The sequence below is a fragment of the Sus scrofa genome, chromosome 15 (genome assembly GCF_000003025.6).
Source record: "Sus scrofa isolate TJ Tabasco breed Duroc chromosome 15, Sscrofa11.1, whole genome shotgun sequence".
In the NCBI taxonomy this organism is placed as follows: Eukaryota; Metazoa; Chordata; class Mammalia; order Artiodactyla; family Suidae; genus Sus; species Sus scrofa.
Genome location: NC_010457.5, coordinates 59,615,688 through 59,643,616, shown reverse-complemented (window position 1 = coordinate 59,643,616; position 27,929 = coordinate 59,615,688). Strand labels below are relative to the sequence as shown.

General features: G+C 44.7%; 2 protein-coding genes across 7 annotated transcripts in view; one reads left to right on the top strand and one right to left on the bottom strand.

Annotated features, from left to right (window-relative positions):
• SFT2D3 (SFT2 domain containing 3) lies at window positions 201-3,443 on the top strand. The gene has a single exon (XM_005671832.3). The coding sequence runs from the start codon at window positions 657-659 to the stop codon at window positions 1,314-1,316; it is 660 nt and encodes a 219-aa protein (XP_005671889.1). The 5' UTR covers window positions 201-656; the 3' UTR covers window positions 1,317-3,443.
• Window positions 4,567-27,929, bottom strand: part of WDR33 (WD repeat domain 33) — a 119,219-nt gene continuing 95,856 nt past the window's right edge. The window contains exons 8-22 of one of the 6 annotated variants that reach the window (XM_021075457.1): window positions 27,744-27,870; window positions 25,970-26,124; window positions 25,796-25,874; window positions 25,258-25,368; window positions 24,802-24,896; window positions 24,501-24,587; window positions 24,139-24,278; window positions 22,870-23,022; window positions 21,119-22,207; window positions 17,766-17,874; window positions 13,913-14,351; window positions 8,476-8,639; window positions 8,293-8,385; window positions 7,468-7,683; window positions 4,567-5,380 (exon numbers count right to left, since the gene is read on the bottom strand). In XM_021075457.1, coding sequence (XP_020931116.1) covers window positions 5,151-5,380; window positions 7,468-7,683; window positions 8,293-8,385; window positions 8,476-8,639; window positions 13,913-14,351; window positions 17,766-17,874; window positions 21,119-22,207; window positions 22,870-23,022; window positions 24,139-24,278; window positions 24,501-24,587; window positions 24,802-24,896; window positions 25,258-25,368; window positions 25,796-25,874; window positions 25,970-26,124; window positions 27,744-27,870 — 3,287 coding nt within the window. In that variant the 3' untranslated portion in view covers window positions 4,567-5,150. Of the gene's footprint in view, window positions 7,684-8,292; window positions 8,386-8,475; window positions 8,640-13,912; window positions 16,258-17,765; window positions 17,875-21,118; window positions 22,208-22,869; window positions 23,023-24,138; window positions 24,279-24,500; window positions 24,588-24,801; window positions 24,897-25,257; window positions 25,369-25,795; window positions 25,875-25,969; window positions 26,125-27,743; window positions 27,871-27,929 lie in introns of all 6 variants that reach the window. The other 5 variants (XR_002339188.1, XM_021075460.1, XM_021075459.1 and 2 more) reach the window with 5 other exon arrangements.

The following is a 27,929-nucleotide window of genomic DNA, read 5'->3' as shown; positions in this document are numbered from 1 at the left end:
ACATGTCAGGAAACTGGGACCCAGAAATGTCAGGAACACAGAACGGTGGACAAGAAATACATGACATGCCGCTTGAAAGACTCAAAAATATTGCCAAGCCTCTGCTAAAATGCGAGAAAAGCAAATTGGTGGGGGTGGCCAGTTAACTCTTCAACTCTGTAGCTTTTCCAAAGAAATTACCTAAAGTCCTGCAGTGAGGTTTTTAAAAAGTTAAATTTATTAAGATAGAGGTTAGCGTAATTATAAGAAACACGTAAGTCTGGAGTAGCCTCCCCATTTCCCCCAAAGGCAACATCTTGGAAAAACTACTGCACATCTCAACAGGATACAGATATCCATTAGGTCAAGATACATTAAGTATCCCTCAAGTTCTTTCATAGCCGCACAGACTCACCCCCCCCCCCAACTTTTAATGCTTCCACGATTTATCCAGGACTTAAGGGCGCCTACACCGTACCAAAGACTGCCGAGTGCCGGCACAAGTGGAACCTCCAGAACTAGCTTCACAGTAGTCTGCTAAGACAGTAGATCCTCAGGCTCCGCCCCTTCCGTCATGGCCGACCAACAGCCGCTGGAGGGCCGAACCGTTTCCAACAGCAACTGAATAGAACCGGAAGCGGGCGGCAGTCCACCCCTCCCAGGAGCCGCTGTCCAAGATGGCGGACCTCCACCGCCAACTACAAGAGTATCTGGCGCAGGGGAAAGCGGGTGGGCAGGCGGCTGCTGAGCCACTGCTAGCCACGGAAGAGAAGGAGGAGCCCGAGGCGGGGGCCGGAGCGACGGGGGCGTGGTTGGGCCGCGCAGGCCTGCGTTGGACTTGGGCGCAGAGCCCTGCGGAGCCGGCGGCGGCGGCAGCAGGACCGACGTGCTTGCCAAGCCTGACGCGCACTCAGCGGCTGGTGGCGAGCGGGGTGTGCCTGCTAATGGCCGCGCTCTGCTTCGGCCTTGCTGCACTCTACGCGCCCGTGTTGCTGCTGCGCGCCCGCAAGTTCGCGCTGCTCTGGTCCCTGGGCTCGGTGCTGGCCCTAGCGGGCGGCATGATCCTGCGGGGCGGCGCTGCTTGCGAACGTTTGCTGCGCGGCGAGGAGGTGCCGTCGCGGCCGGCGCTGCTCTACGTGGCCGCGCTGGGAACTACGCTGTACGCGGCACTGGGTCTGCGCAGTACGTTGCTCACGGGGCTGGGCGCCTGCGCGCAGGTGGCCGCGCTGCTGGCTGGGCTCTGCGGACTGCTGCCCCGGGGCACAGGCACGGCGCTGCGCCTCACTCTTGGGCGCCTGGGCCCGGGCGCCGCCCTCGCCAAGGCGCTACCTGTGTGAGAGGCCTAGGGCCCGCGCCATCGGAAAGGACGCATCGTCTGCTCCGGGACTCGCTGTCGGGAGATCACGCCAAGCCAGCCACCGGGGCCCAGCGCCTGCCGAGCCGAGGACTGCAACCTCCGGTTCCCAGACCGCGCGGAGCAAATGCTCCTTGCCAGAGAATCTGTAAACGCTGAGCGGCTGTTAAAAACTGAGACTTGAGCAGTTTCGGAAGATCCTCGATTTCAGCGTTTTGTGCTATACTCGATAGCACGTGCTGTGAAAACCAGATTTTGTTCTTAAATTGGCGATACGCTGTGAAATATTTAATGAGAAATTGCTTTTATGTTAACCGTGGTCTTATATTACACGCAGTAAAAATTGCTCTTCAGTTTTAATTAGTACTGCCCTTAGTACTTTTCTTAGACTTCTTATTCGTTTTATCGTTTAAAACATCCAGTGTAGCAGTTTAGCTACAGTAAACTTGTTTTCTTTGGCTCTTGGAAATTTTTTTCTTTATTTTGCATTATGAGTGGATCCGTGAGTTCAACGCTGACTTTGGCTACTGGGACATTTTAAAAGTGCTTTAATTAAGATGATTTATCTCAGTTTTTTTTTTTTTCTTCATTTGGTGAAATGGTAAATATGGTGCTTTATAAAATTAAAGGAAAATTGGTTCTGTATTAGCTGATGGACCAAGAAGCATGGTTTCCAGTAAGGTGCATGTAAATGCTGAGAGGTCTATGGTCAGAACTGAGCTGGGGACTCCTGGGAAACAAGATTAATTCTACGTCCAGAGTTTCTGTATTTGACGGAAACCATGGATTTTTGCAAGGTGTAATATTTTCATTCCTAATTTTATCTTTTTTTTTTTTTTTTTTTTTTTTTGTCTTTTTAGGGCCTCACCTCGGCATATGAAAGTTCGCAGGTTAGGGGTCGAGTTGGAGTTGCAGCTGCCAGCCTACACTGAAGCCACAGCAACAGGATCCCAGCCAGTTGTCTGCCACGTACACCACTGCACCACAGCTCACAGCAACGCAGGATCCTTAACCCACTGAGCAAAGCTAGGGGTGGAACCCACATCCTCATGGAAACTTTAGTGGGGATTCCTCACAGCTGAGCCAAAATGGAAACTGCCTGATCTACTTTTTAACTATAGTTTATACTTTGTAATCATCTTAATGCAGTGTAAGATTCTTTGTATATCTAATTGCCAAATTTCCTTCATTTTAGGTTTAGCATGTTGGCCTAGAACCTTATTGCTTACCTTAATTTACTGCCAGAAAATGTAGGTTCAGTATTCTGGTGTGTCCAGAAAATTACATGTTTTGTCACTAGCTATATATTAACTAAGAAGTAAACTGTATTTAGAATTTTTAAGATTCTGTGCCAGTGGTTCTCAGTCCACATGAGAATTACTTGAAGAGCCAAAGCTCAGATCACTTCATTCAGAATCTCTGGGGTGGGAGCTGCACATCAGTATTTTTCTTAGAACTCTCCAGAGCTGATTCCTTTTTCAGCTAAAGTTGAGAATCACTTTTTTTGTACGTTGATTGCATGATTTGATATGTTTCCTGGGGCTGGATTCCAGTGTTGCCTAAAGAGGTTGTCGGGCAGTGATGGATCATTGCCTCTTCCTCCAGCTTCAATTTATATTCATAGGGCCTGATCAGTGTCCTAAGCCCTGCTCCAAGAAATGGACACTAAAGTGACCAACATCCACACTGTAGACTTACCCCTACCCCCCATATTCTCTAAGAGTGCTGCCTTGTTCCCCTATCAATAAATAGGATCACCTACCTCAAGAGGAACCAGGAAAGTGTTTGTAAAAGCAAATCCACTGTTTTCAGGGAGTAATACGGTTTTTTTACTATACCATTGGCCACTCTTAGTTAAGTCTGTTCTAGTTCTAAATTGATCCAGAATTTGGATGGCTGAAGATCTTACAGTGTTCAGCCCATCTTCATGTTGACGTTATTTTTAAAAAATTGTTTTCCCAGCATTTTCTCAAGAATTCACTGTTTGGGAGCCTAGCTTTTATAAAATTCAAAGCACAATGTATTGTATGTATTTTGACACTCATGCTTTAAGTGCGTATATATATTACAGACACCAAGTGTTTAATAAATATGATGTTTAGTTTTTTCAGTTTCTGTAAATGAATTCATTCTCAAAGTGTAATCTGGTTATCTGCTTATTGAGGTACTGTGTTTTTAAAGTTAAGCCTTAAAATATTAGGATAAACTTCCACATGAATCTCAGAAAAAAGAAGCCTAATCTCTATATGGGTTTGCTCTCTAGATCCTTTTTAGCTTAGTTGATTACAACTTCTTTTTAAGCTGTACCAGTGGAGGACAAAGACTATCGTGAGCCTCCTAAATGTGTGATTGAATCGAGGTGCTGATAAATTCTTTTAAATTGTAAAGTAAAGTGAAAATCACTTGTAGTCTCTAGGTTCTAACACCCTAAAAAAAGCAGTGTGTGTGTACATTTTTTCTGCAGAAATAACTTAGCTTTCACCATTTTCTAAATTAACAGAGAACCAGTTAAGAGTTTTTTATATACTCTCCCAACGACGTCAATATCCCTTCTTTTAAGCAACTGCTGACACTTTCCAGCACCACTAAATCTGTCAAGTAAACTTGTCTCCGATGCTAAACTGAAGCTGGCAGAGTAATGAGATGTTAGGGTGACCACAGGACTGTCTTTTGAATAATAAAAGCTTGCTTTCTTTTTTTTCTTTTTTAGGCTGCACCTATGGAATATATAGTTCCAAGGCCAGGAGTCAAATCAGAGCTGTAGCCGCCAGCCTATGCCATAGCCACAGCAACTCAGGATCAGAGCCGGGTCTTCGACTTAACACCACAGCTCACAGCAACTCGGGATCCTTAACTCACTGAGCGAGGCCAGGGATCGAACTACCTCATGGATACTAGTCAGGTTCGTTACTGCTGAGCCACAACAGGAACTCCAGTCCATTCCTTTTGTACTTAAAAACATTTTGTGAAATGACTTACAGTGTTCAAAGGATATGCAGTTGATTTCTGCAACTTCAAGTTCCTCTCATCAGAAAACGGCAATTCAAGTCTAAGGTGTGATAACTAGGAGATGCAGCCCAGAGAGACCCTACTTGGACTTCGAGAAGATTTTTTTTCTTCAATGTATAATTTCCATCTGCCAGAGCAGGTCTAACTAATAAGGCTTTGAATCTACTTCAAACCATGTTATAGTTTCAAAGTATTTTTCACTTGACTACAAAAATGTGACAGAATGGCTGTATAAGAATTTGTTTAAAACCAAAAGTTCACAGATGAATTTGGATGACTTAGAGATTCCCATCACATATGCTCACAAATATAAGCAATAATTGTACACCCCTCAGTAGACCAGATGCAACAGAAACTAAGAGGTTTCTTAAGGCAAGCACTTGACAACTAGTTGTTTTCTGTTAATTCTTGCGTAAATCACATTCTGTATTCATACAAAAACAACTTAATGTTTTTTCTCTGACAAACTGTACATATAGAAACAAATTTCCAAATGGGACATGAACTTAAATTTGTGGAGGTGCTCCATGTCTCGTGACACTTTAAAAAAAAAAAAAGATTCCAGCTTTTATGTTCACAAACCCATGTGGGAGTCAGGGCAGTGAGGGTGGACAGACGAAGCAAGGCCGGCCACTCAGAGCCAGCAGCAGTCTCTTCACCTTGAAGACCTCGATAGGGGCTCCTGGGATTCAGCTGCCCCACAGAGTTCAGGGCTACATGGTGCAGGTTTCCTTTTGTTTCTCTTGGTAAGTCCACAAGAAGTTCTTAAATACTGTCCAGAGAGGCCTAGGGGTATTGACCCCCACCTCTACCGACCCCTTCCGCCCCCCCTTGAAGCGCCTCGCCTTGGCGGGCCAGAGTTCATGTTACTCCCTCTACCCCAGTTACTGCCACTCCGGCCCCCTCTAGAAGGGGTACCACTGCCTGGAGGACCCCCAAAAGGTTCATCTCTGTGGTATCCATCATGGTGATCTCCATCCAAGGAGCTGGAACGCCCAGACTTTGGCACTCTCTGAGAAGGTCCTGGGCCCCCTCGGCCTGAAACAAAACAGTGGTTTCACATGTGACTTGTTTTTAACTTCAGACTGTTAAATCAGTTAACTCCTAGTAGAAACTGTTACTCTATGGTGAAGGACAATGGGACACTACTGACGTGTGTGTGTGTGTGTGTGCTTTTTAGAGCCACACATGTGGAGGTTCTCAGGCTAGGGGACAAATTGGAGTGCAGTTACTGGCCTGGGCCACAGCCACACGGGATCCGAGCCCCGTCTGTGACCACAGCTCATGGCAACACTGGATCCTTATGCCACTGAGCGAGGCCAGGGATCAAACCCATATCCTCAGGCATACTAGTCGGATTCATTACCACTGAGCCACAATGGGAACTCCCCACTACCGACTTTTTTTTAAAAAGCAGAGTTCTGAGGACATTAGCATGGCACTCAGAGCACTGAACCATATGCCTCCACTTTTCTGGACCACTATCATTTCTGTTCTGGCTGGTGGCCATGCCCCTTAGCATCAACTAGATGCATGCTCCCCAAGGCTGAGAAGGAGATGATGGGAAGCCAAGAGATAAGCAGGGAGAACCTTCTGAAGGTCACTGCCATACTGGACCTCGCCTACCATCTACGAGAAGTTTATCTTCATCCTCCTATGCCACCATGGGTATTCCAGGGGGAGGTTTGAAAAGCAGTGACTTAACATTGGAAGCAACCAAGAAATGCAAACTGTTGATGGTGGTAACACAAATGCTCTAACCAGGAGAAGTGTTGTTATGATTATTCCACAATTATATAGCACTTTTAATTTCCCTTTAAAGAAATAAAATACCTCTTGAAAAACAAAAGCACAAAAACAATAGCTTTTAGAATTATTTCTCCTAGAGATAGTTTTGCCTGTTCCAGTCTTGGATGCACAAACCTCTAGGCATCTTTAAAACTCTGGCTTTTAAAATTTTTGTTTTGAGATGGCAGGATTTGGTTACATCTCCCATAATACATTATCAGAACACTACTGGCTACTCTGCCTTAAATTTGTGAACAAATTTGAATCCAGTTAAGACACAGAAATGAGGAAAGCTAACCAAAGGAATGGTTTGGGCTTCTTACAAACCTCAGCCTTAGGCCCACCTGACGGCACCCCAGGCATAGAAGCTGTCAGCTAGGGTATCATTTCCATGCCAGCCATGTTGCCTCAGCCTGGGACCTACAAGGGTGCCCTGAGTGGCCATACTCACCAGCAACAAAATTTGTGCCAGGGTGGGAAGAGGTACCAGTGACATGAGGTGATTTCTGAGGGCTTTGCACTGAGAACCAAACCATCAAGAACCAAAAGCCTGACTATGTAGAGAAGAAATGGCAACACGAGGCAGGTGAACTGGGGAGTGGAGCACAGGTGGGGCACTCAGGCAATCTCACCAGCAGCCTGCAAAGTACACCACACTGTGCGACTGGCCAGCCTATCCTGAGACCACAGCTATAGTTGGCACTTGGTGGCTATTGCTCCTGGCTAAAAGTCAGCGCTGCCTCCAAAATACAGATCCAAAGTTTCAAGTTGTGGAAATAATCCATTATCCTCCTGAAAAAATAGTCCTTCCAGACCATATTCCCCAGTCTTTGGACTCTGGGCACAAGCAGAGTTCTTCCTGGGCCGAGAATGAAGAAAAAACATAGAACCTGAGAGAGGACAATTCTTCCTGCCACTGAGGGCTCAGAGCAGCCATCAGCAGAGAGCACACTTGCTAATTAGAGCAAGAGTCACACAGAAAGTACAATGAACAGAGAAACTGCTGGGACAACCTGAAAAAGAGCTGAGTGGAAAACATGAGCAAACCTGGGACTGCCAGAAGCAAATGGAGGAGACCTGCACAGGGGCTGAGCATGCGGTCACCCAGGGAGAGTGCCGCCTGGCTGCCCCGAATTTGGGAACCTGCACCTTTGCAGCCTAGGCCCTGGAGGGCCGAGTGGAGAAAGGACCCTCATTATCCCAGTGAGGGACAGGCAGAACAGGCACACCCTGGGATGGAACTGGCCAGGAGATGAGGCTTCCCGGGACCCCCACAGCCTTCTAGGCAGGGCAGTGGTACCCACAGCTCCTGAACCGTAATCACCAGCCTCAATTACCTTTGCCTCCTCGGTCCTCAGAAGGACCCCCTGGGGCTTCCATTTCTCTATGCTCAGAGGTTCCTGGCCCGTCATGCCAGGGGCGCTTTCGGGGCGGTAGGGATGCCATGTCCATGCCTTGGAGAGAAGAGGACCGCTCTCTGCCAGCTGGGGAATGACCATCGTGAGGGGGGTGATCAGGGCGGGGAGCGTCACGGAAATGTTCATGACCTGGCCCTAAAATAGGAAACACAGGTCCACAAGGCTAAGAATCTGACATTCTTGTTATATTAAAGTACAATGTGACCACAAGCAGACAAATTATACTACTGAGAAGTAGCAACTTGCAAACCAATATTCACTCAGGCAAGAAACATTCTCTGAATACCCACCATAGGCCAGTCACATCAAGAGAACACAAAAGAGGCGGAGATTAGAAATCAACATGCCTCCTAAAACAAGAGGAGCCAGGTGAGGTCCAGAAGAGGGTTTCCCAGACTTCTAGTTTCAGAATGTCTTTACATTCTTAAAAATTACTGAGGACCCCAAAGAGATATCATTTACAAGAGTCCTAACAACATTTGCCATATTAGGAATTAAGGCTGAAAAAAAACTTCAATTCATTTAACTCTATTTTCCAAAAACAAAATAATTTACTGAAAAGGGTGGTAGTTAAACAAATCCCTTTAGTGTCTGGGTCAAGAAGAGAAAACTGGCTTCTCCCATCTGCTTCCACGATCAGTCCACATTGGGCTAAAGATATGAAGACAAGCCAGGGGTCCCCTGGGAGAGCCTCAGACCACACTGTATGAGTTGCCCTGGGCTACAAGCAACTCTGCTCCTTACCTGACTCTCTATTTCCATCCCAGGAGTCTGGTTTCCGTCCTCCTTCAAACCGAGGGAACTCATCAGGAGTGGGCAGTAAGCCCTTCCTTCCTCCTACACAACAGAACAGACTATTTCAGGTGTGTTCACAGTAACCTAACTCTCCGCCCCTCTTCCCCCCCAGACCTGGGGCCCTCAACTCACCTCGAGGGGTACCCCGACCTCGACCTCTGAGATCTCTTCCTCGGGCTGCTTCATCAGCAGCATCAAAACTCTCCTCTGGTCCAAAGTCTTCAGGACCAGGAAAACCATCCCTTCCTCTGGGGGGAGCGCGGCCCTCATGTCTTGGGGGGGCTCCTCGTCTGAAGCTGTTAAGGGAAAGCAGCAGAATATTCACCTAATGGAATACTTGGTAGCTCTAAGTTCAGGTTTCAAAGAGGCATAATGATACAATGTTAAATGGGAAAAAAAAACAAACTAAAATTAAGTATTTTTTAAAGTACCCATTTTACAATCCCAATGTGACAGGCAAAAACAGGCAGAAAGGAAATGTATCAGAACGTAGGGTTGTTTTAACTTTCTTTAGGCTTTTAGCAATAACTGTGGTGAGAATTCTAAGTGCTTGTATCATGCCAAGTGCTTTACATGTATTATTTCATTTCATTTTATCCTCACAACCACCATATGAAACACACTATTAACTGTCTCAGCCATGATTTCGCTAAGGCTCAGAGAGCTTGTCGTTTATTTAAGGACATACAGAAGTGTTGGGATTGAACTCAGCAGGTCTTGACACCCAGCCCAGGCTCCTTACCACTGCCTCACACATACTTTTCACATTACCATTTACATTTCTCTTTTTTTCTTGTCTTTTGTCTTTTTAGGGCACGCCGAGGCATATGGAGTTTTCCAGGCTAGGGGGTGAGTCGGAGCTATAGCTGCCAGCCTACACCACAGCCACAGCAATGTGGGATCTGAGCCGTGTCTGGGACCTACACCACAGCTCATGGCAACGCCAGATCCTTAACCCACTGAGCGAGGGCAGGGATAGAATCTGCATCTTCACAGATATTAGTTGGGTTTGTTAACCACTGAGCCATGACAGGAACTTCATATTACCATTTACTTTTTTTAACAAACATCCATGATTTATATAATCAGAAAAAAGAGGGGCACAGATCCATGCCTGCCAACTGTACTTGACTTGCTTGGGGACACCCACTCTGCCATCTGCCCCGGCCCACAACCTCTACTCAGGGGCAGACCTGGTTGCCAAGAACTGCACCAATGGCACCACCCCACAGCTGACTGGTATACAGGTAGGCAGCTGACTGACGGTAACCCACCCGCTGGCAAGCTGATAACCTGGTGCCTGGGCTGCTGGACAATTTCACTGTCCCTTAGGAGTTCTGGAACTTGGAAACTAAGTTGTCCAAGGGGGTTACTGAAGCAAGACCATTATGAGGGGCACTGGAGCTTGAGCAGCAGCCTGTGGGGAAGCAGAGAAAGGGGCCTGCCAGCACGAAAGGTGCATGAGCACCCGAGAGGCCACGGAAATGGGGGCCCGTCTGCATGAACTGCCTGCCTGTAGCTTCCTCTCTAGCCAGGCCTTCTGCTTTTTTTCCTGAGTTTCCAATCAGTTATCTTTTACTCCAACATTTTATTTTGAAAACTTTCAAATTTACAGTAAAGATGCAGCCCTAAAAAGCACATAAATAAATAACATGTAGTAGTATTTAATACATAGAACACTTTGAATTTCTCCAATTGTCCTCAAAATGTCCTCTACAGTTGTCTTTATAGATTTCAATCATGATCACACACTATTATTCAATGGTCATTTCTTTGGTCTACTTCACTCTACGATAGTTCCCCTCCTATGTGTTTTATCTTTCATGACCTTGACATTTTTTTTTTGCTTTTTAGGACTGCACCGGCCACATAAGGAAGTTCCCAGGCCCCAGGCCAGGGGTCTAATCGGAGCTACAGTTGCCGGCCTATGCCACAGCCAAGCAACACAGGATCCGAGCCATGAATGCGACCTACACCACAGCTCATGGCAATGTGGATCTTTAACCCACTGAGCAAGGCCAGGGATCGAACCCACAACCACATGGTTCCTAGTTGGATTGTTTCCACTGCGCCACAATGGGAACTCCCCAACCTTGACATTTTTTTTGAAGGGTCCATCCAGATGTTTCATAGAATGTTCCACAATTTAAATTTATTTGTTTCCTCATGATTAGATTCAGGTAAAACATCTTTGGCAAAAACTTCTTATATACCTTCACAGTGATGCCAGCCTGCCTCATTATTTATGAGGTAAAAGTGGCATGGCAATCAAATTTCATTGTTGCAAAGGTACATTTTTTTCTTTGCAATTAAGTAATCTGTGGGGTGACACTTTGGTATTATGAGACTATCCTGATTCTCCACAATCTTTTGCTCAGTGGCTTTTAGCATCTACGGATGATCCTTGTCTGAATCAATTATGGCACTGATTGCTTAAAAGAAATAATACTGCTAATTCTACTCCTCCTCTTCCATTTATAACTCAGTGATTTACTGCAAAAAGAGCTTTTCCTTTTTCACTTCACCATTCCAGCCATCTAGCCATCTTTTCATATCTTTCTTGTCCTGAGGTAATTTAATGAGCCATGCTCCTGCAAGCAAAGGGGGTGTTCCCCCAGATGCTGGCTGAAATAAACACCTAAGGTGAGGGTAGAACTGACAGGTGGGAGATGAGTGAAGCACTATTACCCTGAGACAGATTCAGGGAAGAACCCTTCAAAACATCAGGACTCTTTTCTTGCCCATGCATCCGTCATACAACTGCCCTAGCTACAAATGGACGGGGGGATCTAATGTTTGTGTACCCCCTTCTCCCCTGCAAAATTCCTATGCTGAAGCCCTATCTCCCAAAGTGGTTTTAGAAATGGGCCTTTGGGAGTTCCCGTCGTGGCGCAGTGGTTAACGAATCTGACTAGGAACCATGAGGTTGCGGGTTCGGTCCCTGCCTTGCTCAGTGGGTTAACGATCCGGCGTTGCCGTGAGCCGTGGTGTAGGTTGCAGACGCGGCTCGGATCCCGAGTTGCTGTGGCTCTGGCGTAGGCCGGTGGCTACAGCTCCAATTCGACCCCTAGCCTGGGAACCTCCATATGCCGCGGAAGCGGCCCAAGAAATAGCAACGACAACAACAACAACAAAAAAGACAAAAAGACAAAAAAAAAAAAAAAAAAAAGAAAAAGAAATGGGCCTTTGAGAGTTCAAGAGTTTGATGAGGTTCTGCAGGTGGGGCCCCATGATGGGATTAGTGCCCTTATAGAGACACCAGTGACAGCCTGCTTACTCTCTCTTCCCTATATGCAAGGGCAACGGGAGAAGGTGGCTATCTGCCAGCCAGGAAGAGAAGTCTCACCAGAAACATACCCTGCTAGACCCTGATCTGGAACCTCCAGCATTTAGTACTGTGAGAAAATTGATTTCTTTTGTTTAAGGGCCATACTCCATGGTATTTGTTATGGCAGCCCAAGCTAAGTGGTGCACCTCCTGATGAATGAGCCCTCTCAAATGCATCTCCCCCTTTAACAGATTCATTTACCCAACAGTTACTGAGCACCTATGGTGTCACTACTACTGCTCTAAGTGCTAAGGATTTGCCCTCAGGAAGCTGTCATGCTTCTGGGAGATACAAGTAATACAGAAATAAACACATCACTTAATGTCAAGCAGTGCTAAGTACTATGAAGAAATATAATGCAGGGTAAAAGGTACAGCAGGAGGGGAGAGCTAAGTGGAGTGAGCCACAACCATCTAGGAGGCTGTGCTCCAGCAGAGGAAAGAGCAAGCAAAATGGGAACAGGACATGGTGGGCATATTTGAAGAGAAGTGCAAACAGCACAAGAGTCTAGGCATCAGTCTGACACTGACAGATGAAATGTAACACAAACTGAAGCACAGTAAAATCTGAAACTTTGGACAAGATGCAGAGGTTCAAGAAATCAAAGTTATGTTGATGCCAAAGCCAGTGGAAATGAGGCTCCTGTAGACATAAAAAGCCATTTCAAGGAGTGAATATGAGGATATCAGTAAGAGAACTCTTAAAATCTCTTTATTAAAAACTCCGGAGTTCCCGTCGTGGCGCAGTGGTTAACGAATCCAACTAGGAACCATGAGGCTGCGGGTTCGGTCCCTGCCCTTGCTCAGTGGGTTAACGATCTGGCGTTGCCGTGAGCTGTGGTATAGACCGGGGCTACAGCTCCGATTTGACCCCTAGCCTGGGAACCTCCATATGCCTCGGGAGTGGCCCAAAGAAATAGCAAAAAGGCAAAAAAAAAAAAACTTCCCTCTCCAGAGTTCCCGTTGTGGCTTAGCAGGTTAAGAACCTAACTAGTATCCATGAGGTTGCAGGTTCGATCCCTGACCTCACTCACTGGGTTAAGGATCCAGCGCAGGTTGCAGATGTGGCTTGGATCTGTGTTGCTGAGGCTGTAGGGTGGGCTGGCAGCTGCAGCTCCAATCGACCCCCATCCTGGGAATTCCCATATGCCAAAGGTTCAGCTGTAAAAGGAAAAACAAACAAACAAAAAAACCCTGACAGCTTCTCCTCTTAACCTCTGTCTTTCACCCTCCCTGGCCATACTGTCAGCCACTCTTTTCTAACACACCCCATGAGAATGGAAGTGCCAACCCTTAACTCAAATACCTGCTAGCAACAGCAGTAAGAACTGTGATGGGAAAAGACATGGGAGAGATGACTGGGGCAGTCAGGGCAGGAGTGCAGAACAGCACAGTATGGGCACCGCAGGCGGCTAGCCCAGGCCTGCAGCTGCTCTCACACTTAGCACCCGTGGGCCTTCCAAAGTCAAGGAACCACTCTGGCTCTCAGTGTCATCCCTGCTCTATAAATGCTGACAGTTAACACCTACCTCACAATTCACCGAAGTAACATCAATTATTATCATCATTGATTATTCTGAGCCTTACTTGAGATTTCACCAATTATCTTTTTTTTCTCCTTACTTCCTTTATTTCATTTCTTAGGTGTTCAAAACTAACCTCGACCTAATTTGAGTTTAACAGCAAGATTATTTTTCAGTTTGACTGGGTTTTGTTAAGATCTTTAGGCAAGTACACACAAACTATCTATCTAAGCAATTCCTTTATTTTCCATCTAGAGATTTGGCTCATATTTCATCATTCCAAACAAGGGAACCTGGGGATTTCTAACCAAATCCAAGAACCTTAATAGTAGACTGCTCCTCCTATCTATTTAAAAGAACCAAAAAATTAACAAAAAGAAGAATGTTTCTCAGAGTTCCCTTGTGGCATGGCGGGTTAAGGATCCAGGGTCGTCACTGCTGTGGCTCGGGTTCAATCTCTGGCCCAAAAACTTCCACATGCCATGGGTGTGGCCAAAAAAAAAAAAAAAAGAGCAAAGAAAAAGATAAAGATTTCTAAGTTGTAGAGACAAAAAAGAACCATATAACAGGTGGTATTTGAGTATATATATAAATACACAAATATATATAAAATACAAAACTTATCGAGGGTAGGGTACTCTCTCCCCAAGTGAAAGAGGAATGAGACTTTTGTAGAGCTCCAGGGAAGAAGAAATGGACCCACAGAATATCTATCCCACCTTTCTTCTCTGCGCCCTCGAAAACGTGGGTCTTCAGGATCCCGAGGGAAGCGTTCGTCTCCAGGTCTGCGGCTTTCCCAGGCCCCTGGAGGGCCCCGGGCCGCACCCCGGCCATCGCCATCACTGAACTCCCTGTGATCAGGAGGAAACGGAGGCCCGGGGCCCCCCCGCCTCCACTTCTCTTCTTGTGGTAAAGGTCCTCCTCGCCCTTCAAATTCACGTAACCGGTGGCCAAAGCGCTTATCGGGGTGGAAGTCATCAGGTCTGCTGAAGTCGTCAGGGAAGTCAGGGTGAGGGCCGCGCCTGTCGGGGGGCCCCCTGCAGTCCTGGGCGCCCCGGAAAGGCCCCCTCTCGGGCCCATGTTCAGGCCCACCGCTCTGCTCGTGCCGCCTCTCTGACATTGGGCCCATGTGATGGTTTGGAGGGCCTCGGGAGTCACCTGAAGGAAATAAAACTGATTTTGACCTTGTCTTCCAGGAATCCTGCCGGTATAGGTCTGATTCTCAGCATCTTAAAATTTTCGAATGCATTCTTTTATTGCAAATGTTTTCCCTCCCTGGTTCCCAGCATACTTTGGAGACAAATGTCCCTAAAGCTGATATTATATCATGAGAAAAGCAAAGGTTTGAGGGTAGGATTTCAACTTCCTCAGTCACTAGCTAAGCAACTTGACCCAGAGGAAACCTGGCTGCTGTGAAGATTCACTTAAAAAACACAGGAGCCTCACAGGCATAAGAATAAGCCTCCCTTCCTACCTTCATTCCTTAGTGATTCTGTTGGACCAGCCTGCTCCACCCCCCCCCACCCCCGCCCCTGGAGAAGGCAGCAGGGAAATCAGGCTCAAGGCTGGGAAGCCCAGCACAAAGAACTTGCTGTTTGGAAAAGCCTGCAGAGCCCACCACTGGGTCACTGGGACCACACCACACTGCATTCGTGTCACTCCTCAAGTCCTAGGTTCATTTAACTTGATTGGTTAACTCATACTTTGATACTTAACAAAATCCTCTGTAAGGTACATGGGCCTCTCCAGTGACTGCCTGTGACCAAAGCTTCACCATCCTTCAGTTTCAGGTTTTGTATAAACACTTTCTCTGACCCTCTCTATGAATGATCTCCCTCATCGATAATATTACCGCCATTCTTTGCCAGTAACATTTGGAAGTCTATTAAAGTTTTTTTTTGTTGTTGGTTTGTTTTTGTTTTTTTGTCTTTCATTTTCTAGGGCCGCACCTGCGGTATGTGGAGATTCCCAGCCTAGGGGTCTAATTGCAGCTATAGCCACCTGCCTACACCAGAGCCACAGCAATGCCAGATCCGAGCCACGTCTGCGACCTACACCATTGCTCATGGCAATGCTGGATCGTTAACCCACTAGGCAAGGCCAGGGATCGAACCTGCAACCTCAGGGCTCCTAGTCGGATTCGTTGAGCCATTGAGCCATTACGGGAACTCCTTAAAGAATTTTTTTAAAAATATTTTATCTGTAATATATTCAAAGTTCAGACTGAAAATGAACAGAGGCCAAGTCCATCTAGTTCATCCCCTACAGCTTTGAAGAGATTTACTTTCCTGGCTACTGATTACTGCAGCCATCGTAAATGTACACCTGTTTTCTGTCAATATACAATTTAAATCAAATATTTTTAAAAAGTAGATAGCAAAGGGACACTCTTGCTTCTAAAACAACTGACTTGTAGAAATGAAATTTCTCTACTTGCCCAGCCCATGCCTTTTACTGCTTTTCCTCAGCAAAAAGGATGACCTTCCTTTCCTTACATCACAGTCAGCCACAATTCTTACCCTTCCAATGCCCTTCCTCTTTCATTTTTATTCATTTCCCTTGGCCATTTCAATTTCTCCTCACCATTCAACATGTGTAAAAAACTTGGAAATCTCAGTATAAAAATACATATTAGAAGGACTTTCTCGTTCTCTTAAGCTTTTCCTGTTCCTTCTGCTTTCTCTCCCTTCAATTAACCCATTCCTCAGCATGCTGAGGAAAGCGCCTTCTATGCTGCCTCTTGGTAAACGCCCCCTCACTTCTCAGTATGTTCCTGCAGCTCATGGTGCCTTCTCTACCTTCATGTTGCTTGGACTTGTTGTGACCTCAGACAGAGCAGTCCTTCGACCTGAGGAAGCTGAACACATTCCATTCAGACTTACCTATGAATAATAATCCTCCCATTACCTCTATCTGCTTAAAAGTACCCTGGCTCCTCCAAGGAAAGAAACCCACCACTACAAATTAGAAGGGATGTGGCCCCCGGTGATGGGGCGGCGGCGCTGGTTAATCCAGTAGGGGATGGCAGGGCCACTTTCTCGGCTCTCCCTTCTCCCTTTGGTCCCTGGGAGGAGAAAGAGAGGAGGAAGAGAAAGAGAGAGAGAGGTAAAGAGAAAAAGGGGAAGAGCAAGGAGGAGAGGGAAGGAGGTGGAGACAGACACAGGTGGGGGAGAGGGAGAGAGGCAGGCTCTCAGTTCGCTGGTGGCTGTACCTTGTAGGTAACAGACTTCTTTTCTTAGGGTCCCCACAGCCAAAGATTGGTTCTTGATGCTTTCTTTCTCTTTTTTCCCTGTCCATACAATGAAACTAAACATTCTCCTAATTCCTGTACCTCTCCCTTTCCTACCTCTGATAAATTCAAGACTAAGCTTTAAATTCCCAAAGTCCTCAGGCTGCAAATACTGACCAGGACTTCTGTTAATCTGATCAAATGGGGGTAAGAAACCTAACATGTACCACAAGGCGCTGTGAGCTTAGGCAATTAAGTTACAAGGGATTGGAGTTCCCATCATGGCTCAGCGGTAATGAACCTGACCAGTATCCATGAGGACTCGGGTTCGATCCCTGGCCTCTCTCTGGCGTTGCCACAAGCTGCAGCACAGGTTGCAGATACAGTGTTGCTATTGCTGTGGTATAAGCCAGCAGCTACAGTTCTGATTTGACCCCTAGCCTGGGAACATCCATATGCCATAGCTGTGGCCCTAAAAAGATTTTTTTTTTTTTAAAGTTACGAAGGGTGGAGTTCTTTGCAGTGCCATCCCCACAATACTCCTGGTTCTCTGGTTTACGTCTTCCCATGAAAAGGTCCACAGTCCCTCACAGTCCCATCCTCAAACTCTCCTCTCCATCCAACAGCTGCCCCTACTCACTTCTGCCCCAGTTCTTCCTGCAGATTTGTGAGCACTGAATGCCTCAGCAAAACGAGGGAGTGGGGCTCTGGCATGTGCCCTCTTTCAACTCTTAAGGGTGATTCTTAACTTCCAAATAGCCTCACATCTCACAATGACAATCCTCAACTCTGTGCTTTTCATAGTATCAACAATCAGGCAAAAACATTCATAGTATCAACAATCAGGCAAAAACACATTGGTACATGGCTTTCTTCTTTGCAAAGGGTGCAGAACAATGTAACCAGCTAAAGAATTCAATATATGACACAATTTGAAGGGAGAAAGGAGGCAATATTAAAAACACTATTAATTCTTTATCCCATCAAAATCTTAGAAACTGTTGAGCTCTCTGTACTTGCATTCAATTAGCACAGGAACCACTCCCATTCCCAGGAGATAGACAAGGCAGCCTGTGGCACAGGCCCTGCTCCTGGGGACTGTCCAAGCGGTTATGCCGCCCACTTCTGGTAGAGAGGAGCTATTTCCTCTGGGCAGCGTTTTGGCTATAACTGAAGCACATCTAAGAAAGCAACCTAAGATAAAGCTATTACCTGAGTTGACTCTGCTCTTGTTTTTCCTAGAGGTTCATGTGACCATTCTATCAGTTACTTACCAATAAAACTATTGTAAGATTTACCCAAAGAAGGAATATAACCTCTTATTCAGCCGAGCAGATATTTACCTTTGTTAGGGCCAGGTCCTTGTCCAGGGTTAAGAGGGGGGATGCGACCTTGTGCTCCCTGCTGCCCTAGGCCTGGTATCAGGGGTGGGGGGCCTGCGTTCTGTCCTTCCTGAAAAGATGTTTTTAAAGCGGGGGTGTGAAAACAAAGGCTTGTGCTTCATGAACAGCAATTTTATCATAATGTGACAAGATAAAAACACTAGGTTGCCCCAAAACTTTCAGCAATAAATACATAGCTAGTGACATTATAGCAAAATTGTCCTTAAATTGAGGGAAAGGGGGAGTTCCCACTGTGGTGCAGCCAAAACAAATCCAACTAGTATCCATGAGGATGTAAGTTCAATCTCTGGCCTCGCTCAGTGGGTTAAGGATCTGGCATTGCCGTGAGCTGTGGTATAGGCCTGCAGCTGTAGCTCTGATTCGACCCCTAGCCTGGGAACTCCCATATGCTGCAGGTGCAGCCCTAAAATTGCAAAAAGGAAAAAAAAAAAAAAAAAAAAAGAGGGAAAGGAGATACTCCTCCGACCATAATAAAAGGATATACTTATATTTTAAACCTACTGACAGGTTTTTATTTAAAGCTAGATCTTTACTTATAATGCCAAATGAGAACCTCAATAGAAAGTTGGAAATCATAACATAAAAACCACAACACTCTGCACAGAGGAGGAACTTCTGGCAAAAGTAAAGACCTAGGAGTTCCCGTTGTGGCGCAGTGGTTAACGAATCCGACTAGGAACCATGAGGTTGAGGGTTCCGTCCCTGCCCTTGCTCAGTGGGTTAAGGATCTGGCGTTGCCATGAGCTGTGGTGTAGGTTGCAGATGTGGCTCGGATCTCGTGTTGCTGTGGCTCTGGCATAGGCCGGCAGCTACAGTTCTGATTAGACCCCTAGTCTGGGAACCTCCATATGCCACGAGAGCAGCCCAAGAAATGGCAAAGAGACAAAAAAAAAAAAAAAAAAAAAAAAAAGGTAAAGACCTAGAAGCCTGCCGGGACAGGTAAACTCTGCTCTTGTATCCATGACTCCTTTCAGCTATAGAAAATAATCCATCCTCTCAAAAGATTAGCTGCGTTTGAAAGGTGGGGAACAGGACAGGGTTCCTGATAAGCAAACTGTTCATTCACTGCTCTCTCCTTCACTCCATCTTATCTCTACTGTCTGATTCCCGTAGCTCAGGACCCACTGCTCATTCCCAGCTATGTCACCCAGGATCTCAGGTTCATGGATTCCCGCAGCTTCTGCTCTGATCCTCTTAATCTTCTTGCTCTGCAACCCCAGGGCTCAATACCAGCTTGTCCCTAGTCCTACTATTCTGTCATGTGACCTAGCCATACCTAAATTCTATTTATTCCCCAGACTGTCCAGTGACCTTGGATCTAGTCTCTTGACAAATAAATACACAATCAAATAAATATCTAGTCATTCCTTCATATAAAAAATGCATTTAGTGACTGGACCTACCACAAGAACAGCACAGTTTCAGAACTATCAACAGCAAAACTGCTTTCATAATCCAAACTAGTTACATGAAAAAGCAGCTATGAGCAGATACTCATTTACAGCAATGAAGTTATAAATGGCCATCATTAACTCAATACCAGTGATTTCCATCCTCCTCTGTTTCTTGTCCCTTTTACTTGTGGACAGCTCTTATCAACATCTTTCATGCTATTACCTTAACACTGGAAACAAATTCTTTTAAATTTAACCAATTAAAGCAACTGGTTTAAATAACTAACCTGGTCAAAGTAGAGTCACATTTTAGCATATTAGAAATATGAGCAAAGATTTTCATCAGGCAACTTGTGAGATCTGAAATGCCCTAAAATGTATTAAAGTTCCATTGTCATTCTACCAATATATTCTACAGGTCAATTCCATTTTTTAGAGTCATTTCGCTTTTCATATATAAAATCTTTTACCACATGATACAATAAAGTTACTGAATTGTCCCCAACAGACCTGTCCTCTTGAATCTGACATGTGTATAATTTTAGTCATAAGGTGGTAGCTGAAGTTCATTTAAGTTTTTATCCTTCAAAATGAAAACTGTTAATTCACTAACATAAGGTTGGGTAGGTAAATATTATAAACATACAAATATAGTCTGTATTAATAAAATATATAATACTTTAGTTTTAGGACAGTTCATGATAAACCTAGATTTATTAAACATCCTAAATTCTGAAAAGTGCCCAATAAATTCTGGAAATAAACTCAAATGCCATCAGTTTCTTCACTGCTATGACATGTTTAAGTTCTAAAAGGTCTGAAATGTAACGCATAATCTATTTTCTGAGCTAGTTATTTTAATTCACTGAATCCGATGGCCATCTTCTCACTACAGACTCTCAGAAGTGCAGTGTGTTCTACATATGCCATCTGAAGCAGGCCCTCTTCCACAGGGGTCGAGTGCCTTTCAGTGAAGACCCAGGGCGTCAACATCAGCTCACTCATTCACTCGTTCCCTTTTGGTTCACAACCGACTTTGAGGACACAAACCCAGTTGTTCATACCCAAATAATGAAATTCAGAAAAAGGTTAAAAACCACAGAGCCAGTGTTCAATCCATTCATGCCCACGTAGTCTTCTGCAATTCAGCACAAGCAAAATGAACACTCCTCGCACCATCTCTCAAGCAACAGTTCAGCAAATGGGTTAAAAAAAATAATAATAAAACTTGACTGATGATAATAGAATCCTCTAAAAAGAGCCAAGAAAATTTATACAGAAATATTCCCTCCTTTAAAAATTTTTATATGTGAACTGAAAAAACTTGAGCATAATTTCACCCAAAGGGTCACCATTTGAAAATGCCCAATTCTGGACTCAGATCTCGAGAAACATTCACTGAAATGAAAATAGTGAGATCTATGGTATACTTGTGAGTTAAACACCTCATACTATGTTAAAAAGTAGAGCCAGCAGGCAGATCAGCAGGCAGACAGGAGGTGGCTCAGTTGTCTGGCAAGCCCATAAAACACCAGCCTATGAAGGAAAGAGCCCAGAAAAGGGAGCAGGGCAGGCTGAGTCACCTATGCTCCCTGCTCAGGGCCACAGCTCTTCTGGAGCCCTGAGACAATTATGAACTGTATCCAATTGAGAGTTCATCTTTTCCGGAAGAAGTCTACTAAAAGACAGAGGTTAAGAAGATTCATACTGTGATATGTTTAGTGGTCTACTTAGTTATTATTTCTTTCTTCAGCCATGATGCTATTCTCAAGCCACCATCACTACTTGAGAAATGTCTATACCAGCTGTGACCATCTTTCACAGCATTTAAAAGTGCTGCCTCAGTGCAGAGTGTATTTTCCCCAAGTGTAATGTTTACAAGTTGGAAATAAATAATACCTGATTGAAGGGGGCCCGGGGCCCATCACCTAGCAGAGCTGTTTTCTGCTGCTGGAATGGTATTGGCCCTTGAGATGGATGTGGCCCTCTTGCCGGGTTCTGCTGTCCCTGAGGTCCAGGGGGCCCTTGCATGCCACCCTGGGGTGGAGGTCCCAAAGAGCCCTGGGGCGGCCCCTGCTGACCTTGTGAGCCTGGAGGCCCTCGCAATTCCTGGGGAGGGCCCAGCATTGATCCTTGGGGTGGAGGCCCCTGCATGCCTCGCATCTCCTGAGGACCTCGCATCTCCTGAGGGCCATGTCCCAGCAGTCCACTTGGAGGATGAGGTCCTCTCATCTCTTGAGGTGGGTGGCCCAGCATCATCCCCTGGGGAGCAGGACCCTGAGTCTCTCGGGGGCCTGGAGGACCCTGCATTCCTCTTGGATTCAATCCCATCAGAGGTCCCTGAGACACAGGGCCTTGGATCCCTTGAGACCCTGGCCCGCCTTGTATCCCATGAGGATGAGGAGGTCCTTGCATTCCTCTGGGACCAGGTGGTCCCTGCATACCTTGAGTACCAGGAGGTCCCTGAGGGCCCAAGTGACCCTGGGGACCAGGTGGGCCTTGGGGGCCTATGTGACCTTGTGGGCCAGGTGGGCCCTGAGGACCCATATGACCTTGAGGACCAGAATTACCCTGTGGTCCAGGTGGTCCTTGAGGTCCTAAAGGGCCATGGGGTCCGGGATGCCTTTGCATTCCTTGGGGCCCATGCATGTCCTGAGGCCTCGGCAACCCTTGGGGCGGGCCCTGGGGTCCCTGTGGTCCCATGAAGCCTTGTGGCCCCCCACCTCCCTGATGCAGTGGAGGACCTTGTGGTCCCATTTGTCCCTGGGGTCCAGGGGGTCTAAATTGTCCTTGTGGACCTGGAGGCCCCATTTGAGCCATGTTCATTGGCATCTGCTGAGATGGATGAGGCTGTTGAAAACCTTGAGGAATCTGAGACATTGGACCTTGTCCTGGAAAGGGCTGGGGTCCCAGAAGAGGGGTTCCGGATGAAGGAGGAGGCTGAATTTGCTCAGCCTGTTTCTGTGCAAGTCTTTCAATTTTCAGTTGCTAAGAAAAAAAAAAAAAAAAAGAAAGAAAGAAAGAAAAAGCATGCTGATAAGTAAACCAGAGAGAGCCCTTAAAGATGACAATATTGCTATCTCTTATTTCTTTGGGGGAGCCTCAAAACAAACACAGGCTTCGACTGACCTCTCACTACCCCAACAGTAACTAGGTCTCTATGACATCAGATGTGCTGAAGGTGCTCAGGCCTCCAGACTCATGAAGACGTCTTTTTAGGTGCTGGGAAACAGCAATCAGTACTATTTATATGCACCTTCATCAGGGAAAGCCCAACAATTTACTAGTGTTGTAGCATTCTTGGTAGCTGCCAAAGGTATGAAAAATAAGAACAAACCACCTACTCTAGAGCTGACAGAAAAATTATTTTATCTGAGGAAAAGTAAGTGAATCCAAATTAAAAATATGTTGGCTTTGTCTATTAAAAGTGTATATTTAACTTATATCCACTCACTGCTTGACTGATATGGTTTTAAAAGTCTAAGAAACAGGATTCTTTTAGAAACTAGCTTCCTAATGCAGCAATAAAAAATAGTATAGCTCATCAAACCCATGTAAGAGTCCCTGCCCTTCTTTTTAAGAGCATAGCAATAAAAATGTTATCACTACTTTCTTAGATCACCTTGAATCCCCCAAAGAGCTTCACGCACCTCCAGAAGCTGTGGGTTAGTATACTGTAACGTGGCCATCTCTTGCTCAATTTCTGCTTGTGTTTTTTTCTTCTCTTCCAACTTAATGTCTTCTTTTCTGTCATTCAATACCTCATTTGGGGTAGGAATTGGAACCTTATTTTGCATCCAAGCCTTGGGAAGGAAGAGAATATTAACATATACCCTAAGTGTGTAAATTATAATGACAAAATGAAAAAAAACATTTTATAATGTCACTGGCTCCTTTTAACCTGATGAATACAAGTTGGCTCACCAGATAAACAATCTTTTTTTTTTTTTTTGCATTTTAGGGCTGCACCCGCAGCAAGCACATGGAAGTTCCCAGGATAGGGGTTGAGTCAGAGCTGCAGCTGCCGGCCTACACCACAGCCACATCAACACCAGATCCGAGTCGCATCTTTGACGTACACCACAACTCACACCAACACCAGGTCATTAACCCACTGAGCAATGCTAGGGATTGATCCTGCATCCCATGGATGCTAGTCAGAGTCATTTCCGCTGAGCCACGACAGGAACTCCTTTTTTGTCTTTTTAGGGCCACACCCACAGCATATGGAAGTTCTCAGGCTAGGGGTCCAATTGGAGCTGAAGCTGCCAGCCTACAGCACAGACACAGCAACACTACATCCTTTATCCACTGAGTGAGGGCAGGGATCGAACCCGAGTCCTCATGGATACTAGTCGGATTCGTTCCCACTGCACCACGCCAGAAACTCCAACAACCTTTACTTCTAATGCTAGTTCATAGTGACGTAGAAATGGAGTCAGGCAAGCACATTACTAGGTAGAAATCGCTAGCTGATAAAAGCTGTTAAGATCTCGCATGTTATTAGGATGCAAAGCCTGCCTGCCTCTTCTAAAGGGCACATGTGCTTTGTGTTGAGGGAACAACTAAGTGGAAGACAGACAAAATTACGTTCAAAGAAACATACTCTTTCTGTGCCATGCTTCTCTCTTCTCCCTCTTCTGATAGCTTGGATGATAACAAGTAGGTGAGAACAAAAGATCTAGAGAAGATTCATGACAAGCTTTAGCACTAACTACAAAGGAGCAGATGGGAACTACGTCTAATAATGCTTGAAATATGCGAAGAATGCTTGAAAAAAAAAAGTCTGATACATAATACCTTCAACAGATGAGATCATTCAAGAGAAACCTATTTCTACACTTCAATTAGACTCACTGAGCAGAGTTTCCCAGTGCATGCATGGGTGGGGGAGCAGGGGGACACTTCTAGTTACTCACCTGCTGGAACTGAGCAGGAATAGGTTTTGCATAAGGAACTTTCTTCTGAGGTACTTTTTTCTGATCCTTTTGCATCACCTCCTCCATTCCCCAATCTAAACCTGGAATTGTCATTTCAATTTCGTTTGATTCATCTTTCCCTATAACCATAAAGAGAAGTAGTTAGGCAAGGAAAAGAAAGGGGCCACTTCATCATTTTATTTTTGGAAGAACAGAGTCTAAATATTATGCAGTTCACATCACTTTTATCAACATTTCTCAACATAAATCATTTGGCGTTTTCAAAATAATTCAATATCATGATAATAAGAAATAGGTAAAATTATAGAAAAAGTAAAATTTATAGGAACAACTTCTCTTACCCATCTGTTCTTGTTCCATAGCTAATTTTAGTTGTTCTGGTATTCCCATCCCTGGAATTACTGCTAGGCTATTAGGTTCAAGGTCATCTATAAATAGGAATAGAATACAGCCATTGTCAATAGAGATGTTATAAATGAAGTGGGCCAATAAAATTAACACCTTATAAAAATGAAAATGATTGCTGGTGATTTATAAATCAATAAACTTTAAAACTAAAATAGTTTCCATAATCTTTCCAATACCTAACACTTTTATAACAAGAATATCAGATTTCAAAGGATAAACATGCAAGAACCTTACCATATTCTACTCCATCTTCAGACATTCCAGGTAATAGGTTTAAATTGTATCGATCTCGCATTTTATCACCTGGTCGGTTTCGGGTCCAAAATTTGCTATCAAAATAAAAGTATTGGAGGGGGAGGAGAAGAGCATGATTTCAATGTATCTCTGGGCACTTAATAGTATGAAACAGGCCTCTGGCAAAACAACAAAATTTTACAATGCCTTATTTTAAAAACATTTACTGTAAAAAAAGATTTTTTTATCAGATGGAAAAACAAAATTCAAATAGCAAAGTCATATTCAACACCCAATCTCCTTGTAATTATGTATTATAAACCATTACAAACAGGTCCCTAAGAATAAGTTAGAGTATAAATTAACACATTTATCTACCAATAAAATAAACATACATTTATCACCCACTGCTCTATGAAGACAGTAATTCCTTCTTATTCTTGACATACAGCTTACCTAGTGTGGTCATTTGAGCCTGAGCAGAGAATATGTCCAAGAGGATGCCAAGCCAGACTCCAGATCATTCCTTCATGGGCCATCTCCATCCCTCCCACTTCTTTCTCTACCCTGTAACAGCATCACAGAAAGTAGTTTTTTTCACATAAATTACCCAACCCCTCCCCAGCCAGAAAAGACATTTTCTTTTAATGTAACACAAAGTGACAAAAGTCTGTTACTTTAAATCTAGTCAATTCCACATGTTTCAGAGATACTGATTAGTCATCATAATATATTCCTTGATCCAAAGAGCACCTCCTCAAGGGGGGAAATGCTTCAGAAATGACCTCACCACAAGTAATAAGAATTAGGTTTCACTCCCCCTTCATGACCTCTACAACCAAAAAGAGAAGTGGTAAGTTTTCTATTCCAAACTGGGTTTACAGATAAGTACATATGAACACTTAAGAAAAACATAACACACTATTATGTTTTACACTATCAGGAGCTCGCATCATAAAATGTACAACTTCTGTGCAAAATAAGCGCCACATACCCAACATGCCAAAATAACAAAGAGCCATCAGATCCTCCACTGGCAAAAAGACCTTCATGAACAGGATGCCAGGCCACAGCTGTAAACAAAAACAAGGAGAAGGACAAAACTATTTATTATAGGATCTCAGAGCACTACAGTAATAGGATGAGAAGTATTATCACAACCACCGACCTGTAGCCTCTTTCTTATGACCTCGGAAGACTTGAAGCTCTTCCTTCAGGTTTCGTATGTCGAAAAGTTTACAGAGATGGTCACGTGATGCTGTGAGTAGCCAGTTGCCATTGAGATTTAATTTCACTTCCATTACAGTGTTTTTATGGGCATGGCTAGAAACAAAATACCAAGAAAATAATCTGTCAGAATTCGAAACAAGTATCAATCAAAACAATGGCTATTTTTCTTGAAAAGCAGATGGCTGTCAAGATGGCAAGAAGTTGAGCCTAGAAGTAATAAAGCATGTAACAATCCAGGACCACAAGAATATGTCAAAGACAGAAATAATGTCCATTATCTAAGCACAGGTTTCATTAACCAGTTAAAATATCTTCAACTGGATAGAAAAGTTTATCTGTGAAGAAGGGGAAGCACTTGAACACATAATGTTCAATAAAGCTCATTAAACTAAAAATTTGGGAGTTTCCATCGGGGCGTAGTGGTTGACGAATCCAATTAGGAACCATGAGGCTGCGGGTTCGACCCCTGGCCTTGCCCAGTGGGTTAAGGATCCGGCGTTGCCATGAGCTGTGGTGTAGGTCACAGACACGGCTCAGATCCGGCGTTGCTGTGGCTCTGGCGTAGGCCGGTGGCTATAGCTCCGACTGGACCCCTAGCCTGGGAATCTCCATATGTCAGGGGAGTGGCCCTAGAAAAGGCAAAAAGACAAAAAAAATAACCAAAAAAACCAACTTTAAAAATTCAATGTAACTGTTCTCATTAAGCCAAAGCATAAAAAAGGGCACGAGACAGTTTGAAGGTTAAACTAAAGACTGAGCAACAGATGAGGCCTAAACAACACACATCTCCAAGAAGCACCATTCACAAGGTCAATTCCTGTGTGGCCACTGGAATTGTGCAATAAGGCAGCCTTGCTCCAACCAGCTCAGCCCCAACCAGAGGGATAGAGCTGCTTAGTCCAAAAAAACATTAAAAACATACTGATAGGGAGTTCCCGTCGTGGCGCAGTGGTTGACAAATCCGACTAGGAACCATGAGGTTGCGGGTTCCATCCCTGGCCTCACTCAGTGGGTTAAGGATCTGGTGTTACTGTGAGCTGTGGTGTAGGTTGCAGACGCGGCTCGGATCCCGAGTTGCTGTGGCTCTGGCGTAGGCTGGCAACTACAGCTCCAATTAGACCCCTAGCCTGGGAACCTCCATATGCCGCAGGAGCAGCCCAAGAAATGGCAAAAAAACAAAAAAAAAAAAAAAACAAAAAACAAAACAAAACATACTGATAGAACTGTGAATATTTACAGATAATTCAAAGAGAAAATTTTATGATGTGGCTGCATCATAACTAACTAAACACCTCACACAAAACATGAGAACTGATTCAAAAATGGAGGGGAAATTCTCTATAAATAGATGTAGTGAGATGGAGAAAGCTGGGCTGTGTCTAATAAATAGCAACTCCACACTGTGCCAAAATTTATTATAATGAGGAGATGGTAAGCTAGATTAGCAATAACCACCTCCTCCTCCCCATCCCTCTGCCCCCATGATACCCAAATTTAATTTAGATATATGTGGCAGGAGAAAAATCAAGCTTCATTTTATTAGCAATTTAGAGAGAAATCATATTTAATAAATAAGAGGGCTATAAGCAAAAGTCCATCTGCTGTCTATACTACTTTTTCCAGGAATATGAGGAACGAAAGCTAAAAGCTAAAGAATACAAGCTGCTTTGTTCTCCTTGTTTAGGGGCCAAGGTGAAGCTCGTAACACTTACAGTGTTGCAAGACTCTGCCCAGTCTTGGGGTCCCAAAACTTGATTGGCTGTTGACTATCTTTACTTCCTGAAACAACTAACCCTTTTGTTGGATGCCAGTCTACACATTTCACATCAGCACCATGCCCTGTTGGAAACAAGATAAAAACATAATCAGAAGAGATGTTTAAAGCAGGACTCCATTCT